Genomic DNA, 16,977 nt, shown 5'->3' on the forward strand with positions numbered 1-16,977 from the left:
TTGATCTCAATGGGTTTGTTTCGCTCCGAGCGCTAAGCCGCTTTGGGCCGCCCCTCGTCAGGCACCCTGTCTGACTAATGCAGGTGTGCTGCGCTGCCGGCCAATCACAGCGCGGCAGGCCTTCATTTCCGCCTTTTCTGGGTGGTGCCAAGTGCCGCAACCCAACGACACTCCATCCCAGCATCTCCTCCCTCCATGAGATCCTGTTCATCCTTCCCTCTTCTTTCTTACGTGATTAGTGTTATTTCGTTGCCGTCCCATTCATTTTAACTCTTCTTTCTCACTCGAATCTCTTCGCTCCTCTTCCCTCTTTCCCCTCTCTCTCCCCTCGTCACCTCTCTCTCTCTTCATCCATCAACCGCCGTCGACCTCCTAATCCACCGTCTTCTCCCTCTACTCGCCCTCCATCGCACCCTGGCCCATCTTGTGGCCGTCCGTTCCTTACCTTTCACGACGTCCCTTTGTCTCCGTTCCCCGTCTCGCATTCTCCGGAGGTCGTTCCTGAATACGGCGATACCGTTCACTCGTCAGACAAAGCCTCTTCGTCCTTGTTCGACTCCCCATAAACGGACCTCAGCGCCGTCGACATTCGTTTCGTGCTCTTCAACTGCGTGTTAAATGAGTTGGTGAAATCTCAATACATATTGGTGGGAGGTGCTTAGCCCGAATCGAGGTCGCTTCCTGCCAACGTTTTCGGATTCTTCTTGATTGAAAAATCGATTGCTTCGATCACTAGTCATATTTTAGGCGGATAGGGACACTGGTTCTATCGCCATGGCATCCATGTCCTTTGCTCCTCACTCCCACTGGCACCAGCCCAGCGGGCCCCGCGGTCCTAGCAGTGAACGACGGAACTCAGCCACAGATATTTCTTCTAGCTTACCTTTCAACTTTGTGCCGCAGGAATCGTCACCTCACAATCCGCCCACACATAAGAGGGCCCCACCTCCTTTACCCGCGTTTTCCTTCCCTCAGCTCCCAGAACCAGGTCCTGCTTCAGCCCCGTTGACGACTAGTTCGCAATATGCTGGGTATAATAAACGAGACAGCGAACAGAACGGTGGAGAAACCTTGAACAGCGTTCCGTCCACTTTGTCTACCATGCCAGCTCAGACGCTCCCCAACCCTGGGCCTGGACTTAGCGCCCGAGGTCCGGGCAGGCGTGGTCATGCCCACCGTAGATCCGCAGCTATCTCGAGCGTGGATTTGACCGCTATCACTAAAGCATTCCCGCCGAAACCAGTCAATGGCAGCGCTCCGACGACCCCCGTTGATTCAAAGAAGTACCATAATGGCAACGAAGATGCTGCAAGTTTGAGTCCATGTTCATTCTCAAATAGAAATGCTGCCTACACCCCTCCTCTTACTCCTCGCAAATCGGATGAACAACTAAGATTGTCGCCGAAGTTGAGACCTGAGCCCCTGGAATCTGCCGCTGAACAGCGCCGTCCGCTTTCTTTTGTTTCTTCAGAAGACAGCATGTCTACTGTTCGCCCCAGGCATTCCCGATCTGATAGCACCGTGGATAGCGTTGGACCGAAAACTCTGGCTGGCGATACCGTTACGCGGCCAAAAACTGCCGGAGCCAATTTCGATTTAGGCAGAGCACAGTTTGGTGATTCAAAGGACAGTCTGACGGAGCGTCCACGCACTGCTTCCGCTTCCATGGCTTTGTCCACTGATTCTGTGGATGTGGCCTCCAAACTACCATCGGGCAAGAAACCTTTAACTGCCCGGCATCCGCTCTACAACTCAGTACTTTCAGAAGAGATACCATCCATTCCGCAACGCACAGTCTCCAATAGGAAACAAAGCAAGAAGCAAAAGAAAATGCGATCTTGGGCTGGCATTCTTACTCGGAAAGGCAAGAAACGAGGAAATAAGAGGCCGCCATCCCGGAGAGCCCCCACGCCACCGCCGGTCCTCACTCGAACAAACTCCGCAATGAGCTCTTTGTATGGGGTAGACTTTGACTCGGACAACACAATTGTGATCCGAACGCCCACTGATCCCAATGCGCCCCGACGCTCCTTGCCTGCTGCCCTGAAGGATGACACTCTTGAATTAGATACTTCATGGAAACCTCAAAGCTTCTATGATCAAGGAAGAGAGTTGGACATGTTTAGCCCAGTTATTGATTTAGATGCGGCTTTAGGTCCCTTCAACACCCCTGAAATGGGATCCGATCGCCCTGTCAGTGGCTTCTCCGCCGCAACAAGACGTATGTACAGTGGTGGTAGGCGAGGGGAGTTTGTCGGTCCAGAGATGCGGTACCATCGGCGTGCAGAGAGTGCCCCGGAAATGCCGCCGTTCGACCGATCTGGACTTGGCCTTGGCCGTCATAGTACAGCAGCGATGCTTAATCCTGACGTGTTTGATGAAAAGGAAGAGGATGAGTTTCTTGCAGAAACTAACAAACCACGTCAAGTCGAGGAAACACCAAGCCACCCCATGTTGTCGCATATGCCCTCTACTAAAACTGAGAAGACTTTCGTGAAGCATTGTTCAACATCTACGATCAAGTTCGAGACCTCGAGGAATAACGCTGGACTGGGAATCCAAATCGTCGATATTGCTGATGAATTCTTATCATCTAACGCCACCACGCCTCAAACAATTGATAGTTGCCCAAGTACAACTGTGGCCGGCACTCCCTGCACCCCACATTGGGATATCTCTGGCATCCCTCGCAACTCCAAACTGGACGTTTCACCCAGGGATACAGTTGAGCACCTCGACACGGACCCTTGGTCCGGGCAACCAGACAACTCAACCAACCCCACATCTCCACCTTCTCCCTTGTATCATGAGAGGTGCCCCTCTGGACCTTTTGGTATTTCACAGGATATTTCGAAAGCTCCCCTACCACTGCAGCCAGGCGTACCTATAACAGATTCGGCAACACCTTCTCCCGCCCCATCCATGACATCCTTCGACCCTCCTCGTTTAGCAACACCTTCTTCCGTCACTGATAGGCAAGCAACCAATTCTGTCTATAGCGGTGAGCCTGGAAGCGAATGTTTCCATAACTCCGTTGAAGACGTGCCGTCGCTGACGAGTAGCGCTTCGACTATGACCGGCACAATCCCGCGGCTATCATCCGGGCTCCATTCCAAGGCTGCTGGAGACCGATGCTCTTCATTTTCTGCTTTAAACCGTCCTCGACCAAGCTCTTCGCACACCACCAAACGCTCGAGTCTTGTCAGCCTTTCAAGACTGGTGGGCGTGGCATCAGCAGAGAAAAGCAAACTCAGCTATGAGCACAAAGCTCCTACGGATGAGGTAGAAAAGAAGAAAAAGAAAGGCAATAGAATAAGTCGCCTGATGCATTTTTGGAAAAGCAAGGAGAAAGAAAAGCAAAAAGACATTCAGTAAAAATTTCCATTTTCGATACTACCACGCCGAATCAAATGTTTTTCGATCAGTTTGGGTGGGTTTACTCTTGGGCGTATACGGGGAACAACTTTTGCGGATGGTAATTGGTTTTTATTCTTTGTTCGATTCCACCATTATATCACTTACCTCTTTAATTCTCCGCTTTGTGCGGGCCTCCTCATGCATGACTTTCGTCCCTGCCAGCGTTGTCGCGGTGCTTTCTATCGAATCCATTCTTTCTGCAGATACATTCTATGATTCTCGAAACTAAACAACCACAGTTTGTTCCTTCGCGACTTTTCACGAGACCAAGGGAAACCCTTCAGAGTATTATTCTCGTTTTTAAATTTCGGCATGTTTTTCCCTCCCGTGCTTGCGCCGATCCTTTCACTGCTCGAGTTCTTCTTCACTACCCTCGTTTTACAACCTTTTTGTTGTTCATGCTGCCTGCCAGTCGTGTTGTTCAGCGAAGGATGTTCCTTTTCGCCCTGCACCGTCCGCGGGCTCAATTCATTTAAGATATCCACGACTATGAATCTTCCGCCCCACTCTTTTTTATGACTTTGTTGCCCGGTTGTTGACTTTCAAAACTCGGGATTTATGTGCTTACCCGACGGTATGGCTTTTCGTTTACAGTTCAATTTTCCATCTGTTCGTGTAAACATCTCGCCTCTTTTACCTTTTCCCAGATCTGGATTCCACTTGCGATTGTGCGCAGTGTGACAATGGGTGGAGCTTTGGGAAGCTATGAGATTCTTTTGAGCAATCTGATATCAGAGTATCTACACTTTGTATGTATGTTTGAGTGTGTATGTAGGTGAGAGAGTCAACAACTGTTGTTTAGAGAGAAATACCGGGGATTGATTGCTCACTTCTGATCATGATGTGAAACCTGAGTCTTATCGTGCTTGAGTGCATATGCGAATGCCCTGTGTATCAAATGCTGACCCTGTTTGCAATCACAAAGCAGCATAAACGGACTTCAGGTCATGGCCATAGGTCAGAACCAACACCTGGAACCATAAATATTCAATATAGGAGCATTTTACAATTTGCCCAATCCACTTACTCCAGTCATCCGCCTACCCCATTCCCACCATCGATATTGAGTACTGAGTCAAGGAGGGAAACTGCGTGTGAGGTATGATGGGAGCGAAGTACGGCAACTGAATGAACGACATTGAGAAGATACACTGAAAGGGATTGCAGAGACAGATCCCGTCAAGTTGCAGTCCATACTGAGTACTCATTAACGAATCTCAGAGTCCGGCAACGCAGCTTGGATTACCCAAGGCAAAGTGAGCAGTTTGTTCCTGTTCTTGGCGCCGCTGTTTATCCATTCAATAGTTATCTATGGGTAGTATGAGCTTGCTCACTTGTCCTCCCAATCTCAGCACCACTCTGTGCCAGCACGAATGCCCAATACAAAAAGGCTTGCACAAGTTAGCCTTGAAATATATCCTCAAGTGCATGTTTTCGGCTGGCTGAGATATTACCCGAGAAATCACATGGCTAATGTGGCCTGATATCAACTGATCCTTAGGGTCATGGCTTCCGGGGGGGCGGTCTGCTCTTTGCCATAGTTCACTCTATACTTGGTGCTCGCTACTAGTATGAAATACCACAGGGCCAGCTACTCATTCTGATGGTTTTCAGCATCCAGCCTCTGAGCTACACTCACCATGGCTTCAATTCAAACTTGAGATACTGTACAAATACCCGAGTTTCCAGCGCCGTCCGCAGCGCTGCCGGAGGTAACTATTGCTTTCTTTCTTATACTTATATTGCTTGGTTCAAATTATGACTTCCCAAGGACGAATGGAAATACTCTATAGCTGTATTCAGAAGAGTCTATGGCTGGATGTTGGTGGGCAAGAATTGACCCAAGCTATTCGTTACTTTGGCTTACACTCAAGATCTAGATTTGCTGCGGAAGAACTGGCCCCAGCTCTTTATCTCGACGTACATACAAAATCAAAATTTGCCGCTGTATGTATCTCCTTAATTTGGATTTTGACAGGAAATTGCAGCTACCTAATCTAATGCCTGGTGTTGACCAGAGATTTCACATTTGGCCCTACTACCGGGTCATGATGGGCATCGCGGTGACCTGAATTTGCGTCCCTGAAGATGATGAACTGGAAAGAAAGAGAAGAGCCTTGAAGCGGTGAGGATTTCATTTGGAACCAATGATTTTATTTGTGACTGTAACTATCATAACTGCCAGAAGTCAAGCGGCATAATAATCATAAGATTTGAATTCACCTGGAACCTCTACATGACTAGTTAGTTAACTATCTTTTGTCACTCTGAATTGATGAGGGGTATGAAACTCCCAGGAACGTATATCTCCCGCTTCCTTCGATCGAAGCCTACCGCTTTATATACCAAATTTGCCAAAGCGCTTCCGGTGGCCGATCCTATTGAAGAAGAAAGAGCTCCTAACTACAATCACCGCTACTTCTATCCTATCCGTTTCGGCGAGATACTGAATGACAGATACCAAGTCGCAGCCAAGCTCGGCTGGGGGACAAGCTCAACAGTTTGGTTGGCGAAAGATCTTGACCAGTTTGTTTCAAGTAACACCCTCCTTGCAACCTTATCTGTAATCTAATGAGCAAGTTAGATGGCGCTGGCGCCCTGCACGCTACATTGCAGTCAAGGTGAATGCGAACAATTTTGCCAGCAAGGCAGATGCTGAAAATGAGTTACGAGTAGCCAAACATGTGACAAAGGCGAGTGCACAAACCATTGGCCGTCATTATGTTAGCACGCTGCTTGATTCTTTTGATTTACATGGACCTCATGGAACACACGTTTGCATGGTCTTTGATGTATTGTGGGAGCCGCTCTGGATCCTGCAGCGCCGGTTTCAAGGAAATGTACTGCCTTTGAATGTCCTGAAGGCGTTGGTCAAACCAATTCTTGAGGGCCTCATTTGTCTTCACTCACAATGTCATGTTATCCATACAGGTACTATTGTATTCCAATTCCTAAGAATTCTGGTTTTATATCGCTAACAGGAGTATCAGATCTCAAATCAGACAACATTCTACTATGGCTCAGTGACAAGTCTGTATTGAGTACAATTGCAAACGACGAAATGGAGAGTCCGCTACCTCAGAAGACACTCGAAGACCGCATAATATACCTGTCGCGGAACGACTTTGGTTTCAATCCCAATAATATGGGAGCGCCTGTGATAACTGACTTTGGCCTTGCGGTGCCTGGAGAGGGCCGAATCCACAACCATTGTATTCAACCCGATGGCTACCGCGCGCCTGAAGTACTACTTGGCGCAGGCTGGGGTTATAGTGCTGACATATGGAATTTGGGTCTTTTGGTAATGCGACCTTTAATACATACTTACATGCTTCTCTTAGATTTCATACTGATCACTAGCTAATTTAGCTCTGGGATCTCCTTGAGGATCACGGTTTGTTTTTCGACCCGCAGACTCCTCAATATTCAGATGAGCGATATTTGGCCCGCATCATCGCTATATTAGGCCCCCCACCACCCGAACTTCTCGCCCAGGGGAAGGAAACTTCACAGTATTTTGATGACGAAGGTAATGAAAGCTCGTGCTTCTGGGGTTGACATCCAAGTTGAACAACCTATCTAGGGAAATTTAAGTTTACAGAACTAGTTCCTGATGGTTTGCGTCTCGAAGATCTGCTTGCCAACGTTGAGGGTCAAGAAAAAACCATGTTCGCGAAATTTATTCGACGAATGATTTGTTGGAAACCGGAGGATCGTAGCACTGCCAAAGAACTCTTCACGGACCCTTGGTTGGACGGAACTGGGTAACTTGCGTTATACATATATAGCTGTTGAGGTTGATGTAAGAATCTATATCACACTGAGTTGTAGAGTTTACCAGATTTGGTTAGGTTGTGCTCGGGGCTTCGAATTTCCGCGCCGCCAAAGTTTGTCAAGACGACGTGGTTCAGCACCGGTCGTCAACGCAGATTCAATATAGCAGAATCGAACAAGATGAGCCCTCAGGCTGAACAGTCGAAAAGAAAAGAAAACACCAAGCGTGTCAACGGAAAGCGAGGAAAACCAAGTCCAAATAAATCCCAGCCCAAAAAGGTAGCGCACAATGTCCCTCCGCCCAGGGAGCAATTTCTCAGCTCGTCTCTTCCCACACCCCTTCAGCAGCTCATCTTAAACATTTTCAAATCCGCTCTTCTTCCTCAACAGTCCAGCTCTGAAGCACAGTCTCTCTTTGCATCCTTAACCGAGCACATTCAAGCCATCAAGGCACATCTTTACCAAAGGGACTTTGTGAAAGCATTTGCGGAGGCCGATGAGCATGCATTGAGGGCTTATGCACTGAGGTGGAGCGCTGGGCGGGCTCTGGGGTACGCAGCCGTGTTCCGGGGCTTGAAGGAGCTCCTATTCCGGGATGGGCATGTCCACGTTTTGTGTGTTGGTGGTGGCGCCGGAGCTGAAATTATGGCACTGGCGGGGGTTTGGAGAGCTCTATGGGAGGAGGAGCAAGAGACGAGTCTGAGTGAGCGGGTCTCTGGGCTGGATTTGGAGGGTGCTGGTGTGAGTGACGGCCAGAGCTGCAAGGAGCGTCTGGTTACGAGCAGTTTTCCTAAGCTCAATGCGACAGCGATTGATATTGCGGATTGGTCTGGCGTTGTCGCCTGCTTGTCCGATGGTATGAAATCAAAGCTAGTGCCATCTATGAAAGACTACCCGGCTCCATTACTCCCGGATGATGGTGAAACTGAGCGTTTTGCCGTCAAGTTCGCGAAAGAAGACGTGTTGGGTCTTTCAGAAGATGACCTTACGCATCTTCTATACCCACCCATTAACCGAGAAACGGTTTCTACAAGTACTCTTGTCACTCTTATGTTTACTCTTAACGAACTATTTTCTACTTCGATACCCAAGACAGTATCTTTCCTCCTCCGGTTAACAGATATCCTTAAAGCTGGGGCAGTATTACTTATCGTCGATAGCCCTGGCAGCTACTCTACGGTCTCCCTAGGCTCAAAGGACCCGGCTGAAGTGAACGAGTCGTCTCAAAGAAAATATCCCATGCGATTCCTTCTCGAACACACGCTGCTCTCTGTCGCGACTGAGAAGTGGGAGTGTATGCTTTGTGATGAGTCGCGATGGTTTCGAAGGGATAAAGACGCCTTGGTGTACGATGTGGGCGAAGGGATTGGGCTAGAGGATATGAGATACCAGATCCACATTTATCGCAGGCTCTAAGGGTCATGGGATTAAACTACATTGAGATTTGGCGACATCTTGGATGGCTATTTTCAGTCAACATCACAAGAATGGACCTCCAGCCAGGAAAACGGCGCGAGCATGCGATTGCGGATATCTGCGCACAAAAATTTTACCACGGGATATCAGTACATGAAGGAATCTAGCTCCAAGCATATGGTCCTATTCAATCTAGTAATCTCACAATAACATCCCGAAAATCAGTGTCCGATCTATACAGAACAAAAGAGACTAACTACAAAGACAACATTTCGAGCCAATCTAGTAGCTGGATTGGAGATCCTTCAGGGAAGCTTTGAATTGGTCCCCCAAGGAGCACTAATAATCAAGCAAAAGGTCTTTTCCTTTCGGGTCGACAAAGTCCCATTCGTCTTCGCTGGGGGGCCCATCCTCCTCCTCCTCGGTTTCTGAATGCGTTCCCTCCCATTTTGACGTGAGATCTGCGGGCAATACGCTTTTCGACTCGTCGTCCTGAGCTCGAAGGACTAATGGGCCGTCTCGACTTCGCCAACCCTCCAAGCGCGACGTCTCAGATTTATTGATCTCTGTGATTAATCTCTTTAGACCGACTGCCACAAGTGACAGGGTCGATTGATTGGCGTCTTCCCATTTTTCGATATCGGTGCTAAGGTCTTGAATAATGGTTTTTTCGCCGAAAAATCCATTTTGATGATAGGCAAGGACGAAATTCTTCATCTGGCGTGCCCATAGACGTGGGAGCTGGACAAGCATATCAATCTCATTGTCTTTGTGGCGGGTTTTGATGTCAAATAGAGCTTCTTGAGGCACAATCGATCCCGCCTGCCGAATCTGAAGCGTGCTATGTTCAGTTGCTCGTGTTTCGGTCACTTGATGTTTCTTTGTAGCATCGACTAGGCTGTCGACGTCGCTCGTTTTTGCATCACGTCCAATAACCTCGAAAAGCTCATCCAGCTTATGGACCATATTAGGGAAGTACCCGTCCGCTTCATACCGAACCAGAAGATTGAGTCCGGCAAATCGATATCGAATGATTCTTTGATGGGAAACGGAGTTTTTCACTGACGTGTCCCAGCTAGTGTTAGCCTCGGGAAAGGTATGGCCATATCCATAAACTCCTTCGATGATTTCGTCTGGTTTTTTCTCGCGTCTGACGATAAAGACAGTCTTGCCCACTTTTTCCATATCGAACCCAAACGTCCACGGGACTGAGGAAGCAAATTTGAACAGACTGCCTAGGATCCCGGCGCAGGTAACAACGTCAATATCCTCTGGATCAAATTTGGGGTTATAGTCCAAAACCGCTCGAATTGCTGGCTCTAGAGGATGCTTTCGCCATCGTGCGGAATTTTGATCGCGGAAATATTTGCCCTTATCCTGCTTGAGTTGGTGAGGTCCACGAATGGGCGTCCAGACGGGTGGTGCCCCTACCAATACTGTTTAGCGCCTCATTTTTCGGACTTCAGGAGATGATCCTACCTGGTATCAGGATTGTTGGCACTGAATTGTCAAGCCAATTGTATGATCCCGCATATTCACAGTGGGTAATCTTTGCGGATTTCAAAATCCCATTTTGCATGGCGCGCAAGTCCGAGAGTTTAATATTGGTGCTGCCGCCACATGGGTGGCTCTTTTGTTGTCTATAACGATTATCTGCCCTGATAGGGTGGAATTTAGGGAGTGATGTTGGTTTAGCATCACTTACTACCAGACCATTTCCGGTGACTGGTTTCTGAACACTGCTGCTTGCTGTCCAGCCATTGTCCGTGTTTTTGTCTCCTTGATTGTCATCCTTCATTGTCCAGCCATCACCTGTGTTCTTGTTTCCTTGGATGTCATCCTTACTTGCCCAACTGTCTTCTGTGCGTTGACTCCCTTGATTATTCCCAACTATCCAGCCATCCGCCTTGTTCTGGGAAGTCTGTGCACCTTTCTTTCTCCAATCAGGGGTGTTTCTTTTATTGTCCGAGTGAGTGGCGTGTGTTGGTAAAGCAGATTGTCGCCAAACACTCCTTGCTCTTGAAAATTTGTGCGGTGTCCCCTTTTCCTGCTCGCCGCCCTTTTTGATAGCCCTATCTTTTGGACGGCCACCGGTAGCATTTGTAAGTCCAGCAGTTCGTCGCTGCTGGGCCCTTTCCCAGTTAAACCCATTCATGTTGTCTTGGTGCTTGACATTGTCCATTGTTGAACAGAATGTGTGAGTTTGTGTTGCAAGATCGCGTGAGGGGGCCTGGCTGAGAACTTATATAAACAAACAAATTAGCGTTTCTGGGAACTTGTACACCAGAGACCAAAAATAATGGCATTTGCCGTTTCCTTTTTGGTTTGAAGCAATGTATGTTCCCTGTTTGCTTTTGGAATTGTCAATCATTTGATGCTCTTGGATCGATTTTGCAAGATGAAGGGTAATAGTTAAGATTGTCACAGGCTTAGCAGTCTGTTTGGTCTGGGATGTAAGGCAACAAACAGAGGAATGGACAGTATATCTGGCTTCAAAAGTGAACACTATAAAAGTCGCATGCCAAGATTGTGCTGTTCCGGATGCAATAGTTTTTGAACTTGAAGATTGAAAATATTCACTTGAGATGCACTTTTCCATATAGCCTACTTGGTTTTGGATGGCAGTTACCAACAAGACCGGAACATATACAAAGATACATCTCAGAACTTCATTAGGACCGGGCTTCATAGAGACTGAGTGACTATTGAAGCCTTGATTTACCAACACATGATATGAAGCGGAGAAGGATAAATACATTTTAGACATGATATGAGAAGAATAGTGTAGTAAGACATTTTGATACAGGTTCCAACCAACACGCCTTACGATCTCAATCCAAGCAAAAGGCTGGTACTCTTGCCTCCCCCATTTCCACCTTCACCGCCAGGGAGATATGTGACGTTGGGGTTGGTGGACAGCGTCTGCGCAATCTCTCGGCTGGCTTCAATTCGTCGAATCTGGATCAAACCATCACCAGCCTTGGCGACGGCCTTGCTGATAATATCGGCGCTCTCAGCTTCACCCTCGGCTCGAATAACGTTCGCCTGGCGCTCCTGCTCGGCTTTCTCGACAATAAATCGCGCTCTTTCCGCATCTTGTTGGGCAATTTGCTTCTGCTCGACGGCTCGAGTGAACTCCTTACCGAAAGTCATGTGGGTGATGGAGACGTCTTCTAGGGCGATGTTGAATTCTTGAGCACGGCGCATGAGGTCGGTACGTATCCGGTTGGAAACGGCTTCTCTCTGGGTGATAAGTTCTGCGGCATCGAATTGGGCGACAATGGACTTGAGGACTTCATTGCCGATGGACGGGAGGACCCTTTCATCGTAGTCTTGCCCAAGAGACTATGCAAGTTGTTAGTTAACCGGAGGAGAAATACGCGAAAAACGACAGTGCTATTTGTTTCCATACCTGGTAGATCTTGGGCAGCTTCTGCACCTCAGGGCGATGTAATACTCTCAGCGTTAAACTAACCATCTGCAGATCCTTACTTCCAGTTGTCGTTGAGATATTTCGAGGCTTCGTTCTCACATCGTAGATGATACTCTTTTGCAACCACGGAACAAGGAAATGTGTTCCTTCATTGACGACTTTATCTTGAACACCACTCAGTCTGTCGAAAATAACTGCTCTTGTGCCACCCTTGACATCGTACATAGATGCCTGGGCAAACGAAACACCAAACGCAATCGGAATGGCGTATCTATAGACGAAGGTCAGAGGGGTCGCCATGGTGAGAATCGATCGTGGGTATCCGGAAGTGCAGCGGGCGCCGGTTCAGCTTCGAAGTCTTCCTTGAAAGCTGCGATTTGGCGACGAGACGTTTTGCAGGAAGCTTGACGGACGTCCCAGAAGTCGCCGTAGCCAAATCGGGTTTAGCGTGGGAGGGTGAAGTTGTCAGCGAACAACCAACCAGCACGCCAATCCCGCATCGTCTATTTCTTCTGACGAGATCGAGCAACATCCGTGTTAGTCGCAGCTATTCCTATTCTTCATAACAAGCCCTTACGTTCATAGCATTTCGTCGGTATCAACAATGGGTAACGCTGGAGCGGATCCAAAGCACGGCGTGTGAGTACTGGCGATTCCACTGCGGATTTTGTTTCGGCTAAAATCAAACGACAATTTATCTTGAAGATTGCCTTGCTCAATGGCCAATTGCTAACGTGTTGCAGGTGGCTGGGAGGATGGGGTAGTTTTGGTATGTTGAGATAGTAGATCACCGAACAACTTCGCCTTCTCTTCGAACCAAAAAGCCGAGAACATGGACCGGATGAGAACCTGGCTTACGACCTTCGCCTTTCTTTCGCAGGCTCTCCAAACCCCCAGAGAGGAATTATCACATACTCTCTCGCTTCCAACCGTCAACGCACACTCGCAGGTGCTATGCACAATGCAATCTTCAACACATGGCGACGATGCAAGGGCCAATTCCTTTACGTCGTTCCCCCATTTGTCGCTGCATATGCTATCATGAACTGGGCTGTTGAGAGGTACTTAAATTGGCTTAGGACTTTGGTCGCGTCTTTCAGGGCTCCGCTGACAGCTCATGGTCTTAGAAACGAATATCTGAACTCCAAGCCTGGTCGCCTCGCCGAGGGTGCCTCCGAGGAGTAAGTCAAGACGGTCAAAACATAAATTTGTTGGTTTAGCAAGAATAAGGATGGAAAGCAGAGGTTCTCTTTGATTGCGTTGTACAGTAATAGAAAGCAATCATACTCTACATATTTCTGGTCCATATTTATTATCTAGATTGCCAATGTGAACATGTCTCCGACTTTAATTGCAGCCCGTTAACTGCTCTCCGACATAAAAATCAGGGCTTTTTCTTTAGCGGCCTCACCAACATCTCGACGAAGACCGGCAATATATGATGGCTTCCCGGGCTGAACAAAAATACAATTATATTGCCAGAGTAAAAAGAATGTTCTGACCAAGCTGAGACTCGAACTCAGGACCTTTTCGGTGTTAACGAAACGTGATAACCAACTACACCACTCGGCCGATCTTGATATTCAGGTGAGCAAATTTTTAGCTGATATTAGGGTTATTGCTGCTGTTACCTGAGCGGTAGGCGACTAAGACGAAAACGGATTAGCGCGTGAATTTTCGCTCCCACTGGAGCTTGTAGGAAAAAGTCGAGATCACGAACATTTGGCTGCTCAGAAATCAAAACGTCCATTGTGCCCGGCGCCCTGTCATTCTCGGTATATTTTTGTTTTCCCGATATTAACCAAACGGGGATCGTCGATTATCGTTCTCCGCAATGGCGAAAGACCGAAGTGACAAGGAAAGAAAGAAGGAGAAGAAGGAGAAGAAGCGTTCCGAGGTAGACGGCATCCATAAGAAGTCGAAGAAGGATAAGGACAAGAAGAAAACCACCGTTGTTGCCGAAGCTATCGAGAAGGACTTGGCTGAGAAGGCGCTGCCACTGTCCAATTCCGTCGAGGATGTTCAGATGGAGGTAGACGAGCAACCGAAGGACGGGAAACGTCCCGTTGGATCGCTTGTGCCTTTCGCAAACCCGTTGGCGGACGATAAGGCTGCGAAGAAGGTACTGAAGGGCGTCAAGAAAGGTATGCCGCTCCTAGCTTCGGTTTACATGGAGTATTCGCTTACCAGGTTCTTACTCTAGCTGCTGTGAACAAATCTTTAAAACGAGGTGTCAAGGAAGTAGTCAAAGCCGTTCGGAAATCGCCCATGGCCGCCGCGAATGTCAGTATTACGTCGCCAATTGGCATCGTTGTCCTCGCAGCCGATATTTCCCCAATGGACGTAATATCGCACATTCCTGTCCTGTGCGAAGATCATGGGATCCCCTACGTATACGTCACGTCTCGAGCTGAATTGGGAAGCGCCGGAGCGACAAAGAGACCAACCAGTGTTGTTATGCTTCTTCCGCAACCCGGCGGTAAGAAGAAGAAGGAAACATCTAAAGACGACGCTGAGAAGCAAGAGGAGTACTCCAAAGTTTACGAAGAATTAACGAAGCTCGTCCAGAAGGAGACTAGCAAGGTCAAAGTATAGCGGGTGGGATGTGGTATGTTTGCAAAGTCGATGTACGGGTTGGATTCGTGTACCATTTCTGAATGTCTTTCTGTTTCCATGAACCTCACTTTCAGGAAGCCAGGTTTTATGGGCGTTGGGTATGAAATTATTTGCGCGGCGTCTTATGTGCGGGTATATACATAAAAAGCACGGAATGGGATTGTCATAATTTCCTCGTTCTCCCGGTCTCTGGTTATTTGGCCTAGACAAAATGAACAATCTCGATTAATGCCGTTCTACGACGTATTTTATCATATCCTAGTGGCGTCATGAGTGTCTGACACAAATTGTTTTCTTAAATCGAATAATAATACGGGGTACGGAGTATATGCGACCATGCTGAAGGTGTCCTTGGCATTGATAACTCCGTATGGCTCCAAGGACGATGTCCCTCTGATTTTCATCCTTCCATCGAAACAGTGAATGGTCACTAACACATATCAGAGTTCTCGCAATGTTCCTTGAACTCAGCTACAAGGAGGATGATCACTAGAGGCTTGATTTGGGGCCCTGTTGCAACCCAACATGGTTTGCAAGGAGCCAGAAGGGCTTGCCGCAAGCCTACGGGGTGGAAGGGTTTCAGCAGTCTTACACCCTTACAAAAAGATGCAATTGTTCAAAGAGGGAGAGGGCAACTAACTGCTATTACTTTGCTCACTCCTAGAGCATCCCTTGCGGTAAGTTGTTGCCTATTATACACGAATGTGAGAATCCCAGGCTGATGGCAACGCTTTTTAGGAACCTGCAACCATCATACCTAAGCTGCCAGTTCTTCCGCGGGCACCAGAATCCTTACGAAATGTCCCTGTAATTCTTGCTACACCGGCGTTGGCAGCTTGGGCACAGGCGCATAACACACTGCTCCCATCAATCATGAGCCATATATTTCGGGATGCGTTACAAATGGATAAGGAGAATGCAGAGTTATATTCTATATCAGCTGTGGTGGACAAATTACCAATTCCAAATTCAGCCTCAGCTCAATACCTGGCACCGCTCGAACAACAAGGCTATGAGGGAATATCGCTTTTACTAACCGACCAGGACTCCTTATCTGGAGATATCGCCCGGCCCATGCGGAGGCGGGATGTTTCGATGCCTGAAATCGAGCCCACGATTACCTATGCAGTTACTCACGCCCAAGGAGACGAAACTGTTTTTACAGAGATTGGGATCCGCGTGGCTAACACCATCTTTGTCACTGGAAAGCCACGAACGATGCTAGCATCGCGCTGGCAGCGTGATAAAGATACTACGAGTCTAAAACTAAAGGAAACAAAGGATCTCGTGATCTGCCGAATACAATCCGCTACTCGCTCGCCCGTTGTCACCCCGTATATACCTTTATACCCAGTTACTCAACCTAGAAAAGTGGTTGCAAGCATGGGAAATGTCTTGAGTCAGATTTCAACCGGGAATGGATCCACAAAGTCGGGACCGGCATCAGCAGAACTAGAAAAAGCTTTGCCAGAGTATATTGAGAAACACAAATTACAAAACCACAAATTAGCCGTCTGGGCTCTCGTTAGGCCTGAGGGTCACACGAAACCCCTTTCTGAAGACGAGGATTACATTAGCAATGTATCTGGCGCAATTCAAAGTGGCGCCCGCCTTCATCGTTTGATGAGTGGAGGTGGTGGATGGGGTAAAAAGCAGGGTCTTCTTTCACTCGACCCTGAGTATAGCTATCAAGAAGAGCACAGTTCCGGGCACCGTCACCCGATTAATGAACTGTTCTTGCAAATACCCCAGAAACCGGATATCAACGAATTTCCCTCCGATCCATTTCCGAATTTGATGGAATTCAATGATGGGAAACTGGTCACGCCGCTCTCCGAGGCAGCGAAGCCTGGAGATACTGTGCAGTTTTTCGTCGCACCTTTGGACACTGGCGTACCCATTCACCATTCTCAAAACTCGAAGTCAGCAAAGAAAACTGCAGAAGATTGTATTTTTGGAGTGATTCCTTCTGCGGATGAATCATCTTTTCCGTCGACAGACAATCAGGATGACCTGCAGAAATCAACGCAGACGCTCAGCAACGATCTTGTCGTGCTGCACAATTATTTCGGAGCGCTCTCTGAGAAGGGCATCACGTTTACTACCGTTGAAAAGGGTATAGTCAAAGGAAGGCGATCTCTCGAACCACCAGGAACCAAGATCGACGTCCCCGGTTCGAGAATTGTAATAGGGACTTAGCCTAAGTAGTTCGTATACCAAAAGAACATAATTTGAAGCTTTGTTTTCCCCTTGCGTGGTTGTAGCGGGTCGGGAGAATTGATAGAGCGGCGATAGCCCCCCACGTGACCGGATCTCAGCAC

General features: G+C 48.0%; 6 protein-coding genes and 1 non-coding gene across 7 annotated transcripts; 4 read left to right on the forward strand and 3 right to left on the reverse strand.

The window, feature by feature from the left end:
- Positions 1–774: 774 nt before the first annotated feature.
- UREG_04551 (uncharacterized protein) lies at positions 775–3,375 on the forward strand (the record flags this gene model as incomplete). The annotated part of the gene is made up of 1 exon (XM_002544988.1): positions 775–3,375. One exon carries the CDS (start codon positions 775–777, stop codon positions 3,373–3,375), a length of 2,601 nt encoding a protein of 866 aa, XP_002545034.1.
- A 3,103-nt stretch (positions 3,376–6,478) lies between these two features.
- Positions 6,479–8,607, forward strand: UREG_04552 (uncharacterized protein; the record flags this gene model as incomplete). The annotated part of the gene is made up of 4 exons (XM_002544989.1): positions 6,479–6,718; positions 6,787–6,946; positions 7,001–7,181; positions 7,269–8,607. 4 exons carry the CDS (start codon positions 6,479–6,481, stop codon positions 8,605–8,607), a joined length of 1,920 nt encoding a protein of 639 aa, XP_002545035.1.
- Positions 8,608–8,946: 339 nt separating this feature from the next.
- Positions 8,947–10,789, reverse strand: UREG_04553 (uncharacterized protein; the record flags this gene model as incomplete). The annotated part of the gene is made up of 2 exons (XM_002544990.1): positions 8,947–10,034; positions 10,087–10,789. The coding sequence occupies 2 exons, from the start codon at positions 10,787–10,789 to the stop codon at positions 8,947–8,949; spliced, it is 1,791 nt and encodes a 596-aa protein (XP_002545036.1).
- A 641-nt stretch (positions 10,790–11,430) lies between these two features.
- Positions 11,431–12,340, reverse strand: UREG_04554 (prohibitin; the record flags this gene model as incomplete). The annotated part of the gene is made up of 2 exons (XM_002544991.1): positions 11,431–11,952; positions 12,020–12,340. 2 exons carry the CDS (start codon positions 12,338–12,340, stop codon positions 11,431–11,433), a joined length of 843 nt encoding a protein of 280 aa, XP_002545037.1.
- Positions 12,341–13,538: 1,198 nt separating this feature from the next.
- Positions 13,539–13,612, reverse strand: UREG_08026. Its single transcript has one exon. It is a non-coding gene; the product is annotated as a tRNA-Val (tRNA).
- Positions 13,613–13,874: 262 nt separating this feature from the next.
- Positions 13,875–14,635, forward strand: UREG_04555 (uncharacterized protein; the record flags this gene model as incomplete). The annotated part of the gene is made up of 2 exons (XM_002544992.1): positions 13,875–14,184; positions 14,244–14,635. The coding sequence occupies 2 exons, from the start codon at positions 13,875–13,877 to the stop codon at positions 14,633–14,635; spliced, it is 702 nt and encodes a 233-aa protein (XP_002545038.1).
- A 546-nt stretch (positions 14,636–15,181) lies between these two features.
- Positions 15,182–16,855, forward strand: UREG_04556 (uncharacterized protein; the record flags this gene model as incomplete). Its single annotated transcript, XM_002544993.1, has 2 exons — positions 15,182–15,184; positions 15,395–16,855. 2 exons carry the CDS (start codon positions 15,182–15,184, stop codon positions 16,853–16,855), a joined length of 1,464 nt encoding a protein of 487 aa, XP_002545039.1.
- Positions 16,856–16,977: the final 122 nt, after the last annotated feature.

Source organism: Uncinocarpus reesii, genomic scaffold, assembly GCF_000003515.1.
Source record: "Uncinocarpus reesii 1704 scaffold_2 genomic scaffold, whole genome shotgun sequence".
NCBI classification, from domain to species: domain Eukaryota; kingdom Fungi; phylum Ascomycota; class Eurotiomycetes; order Onygenales; family Onygenaceae; genus Uncinocarpus; species Uncinocarpus reesii.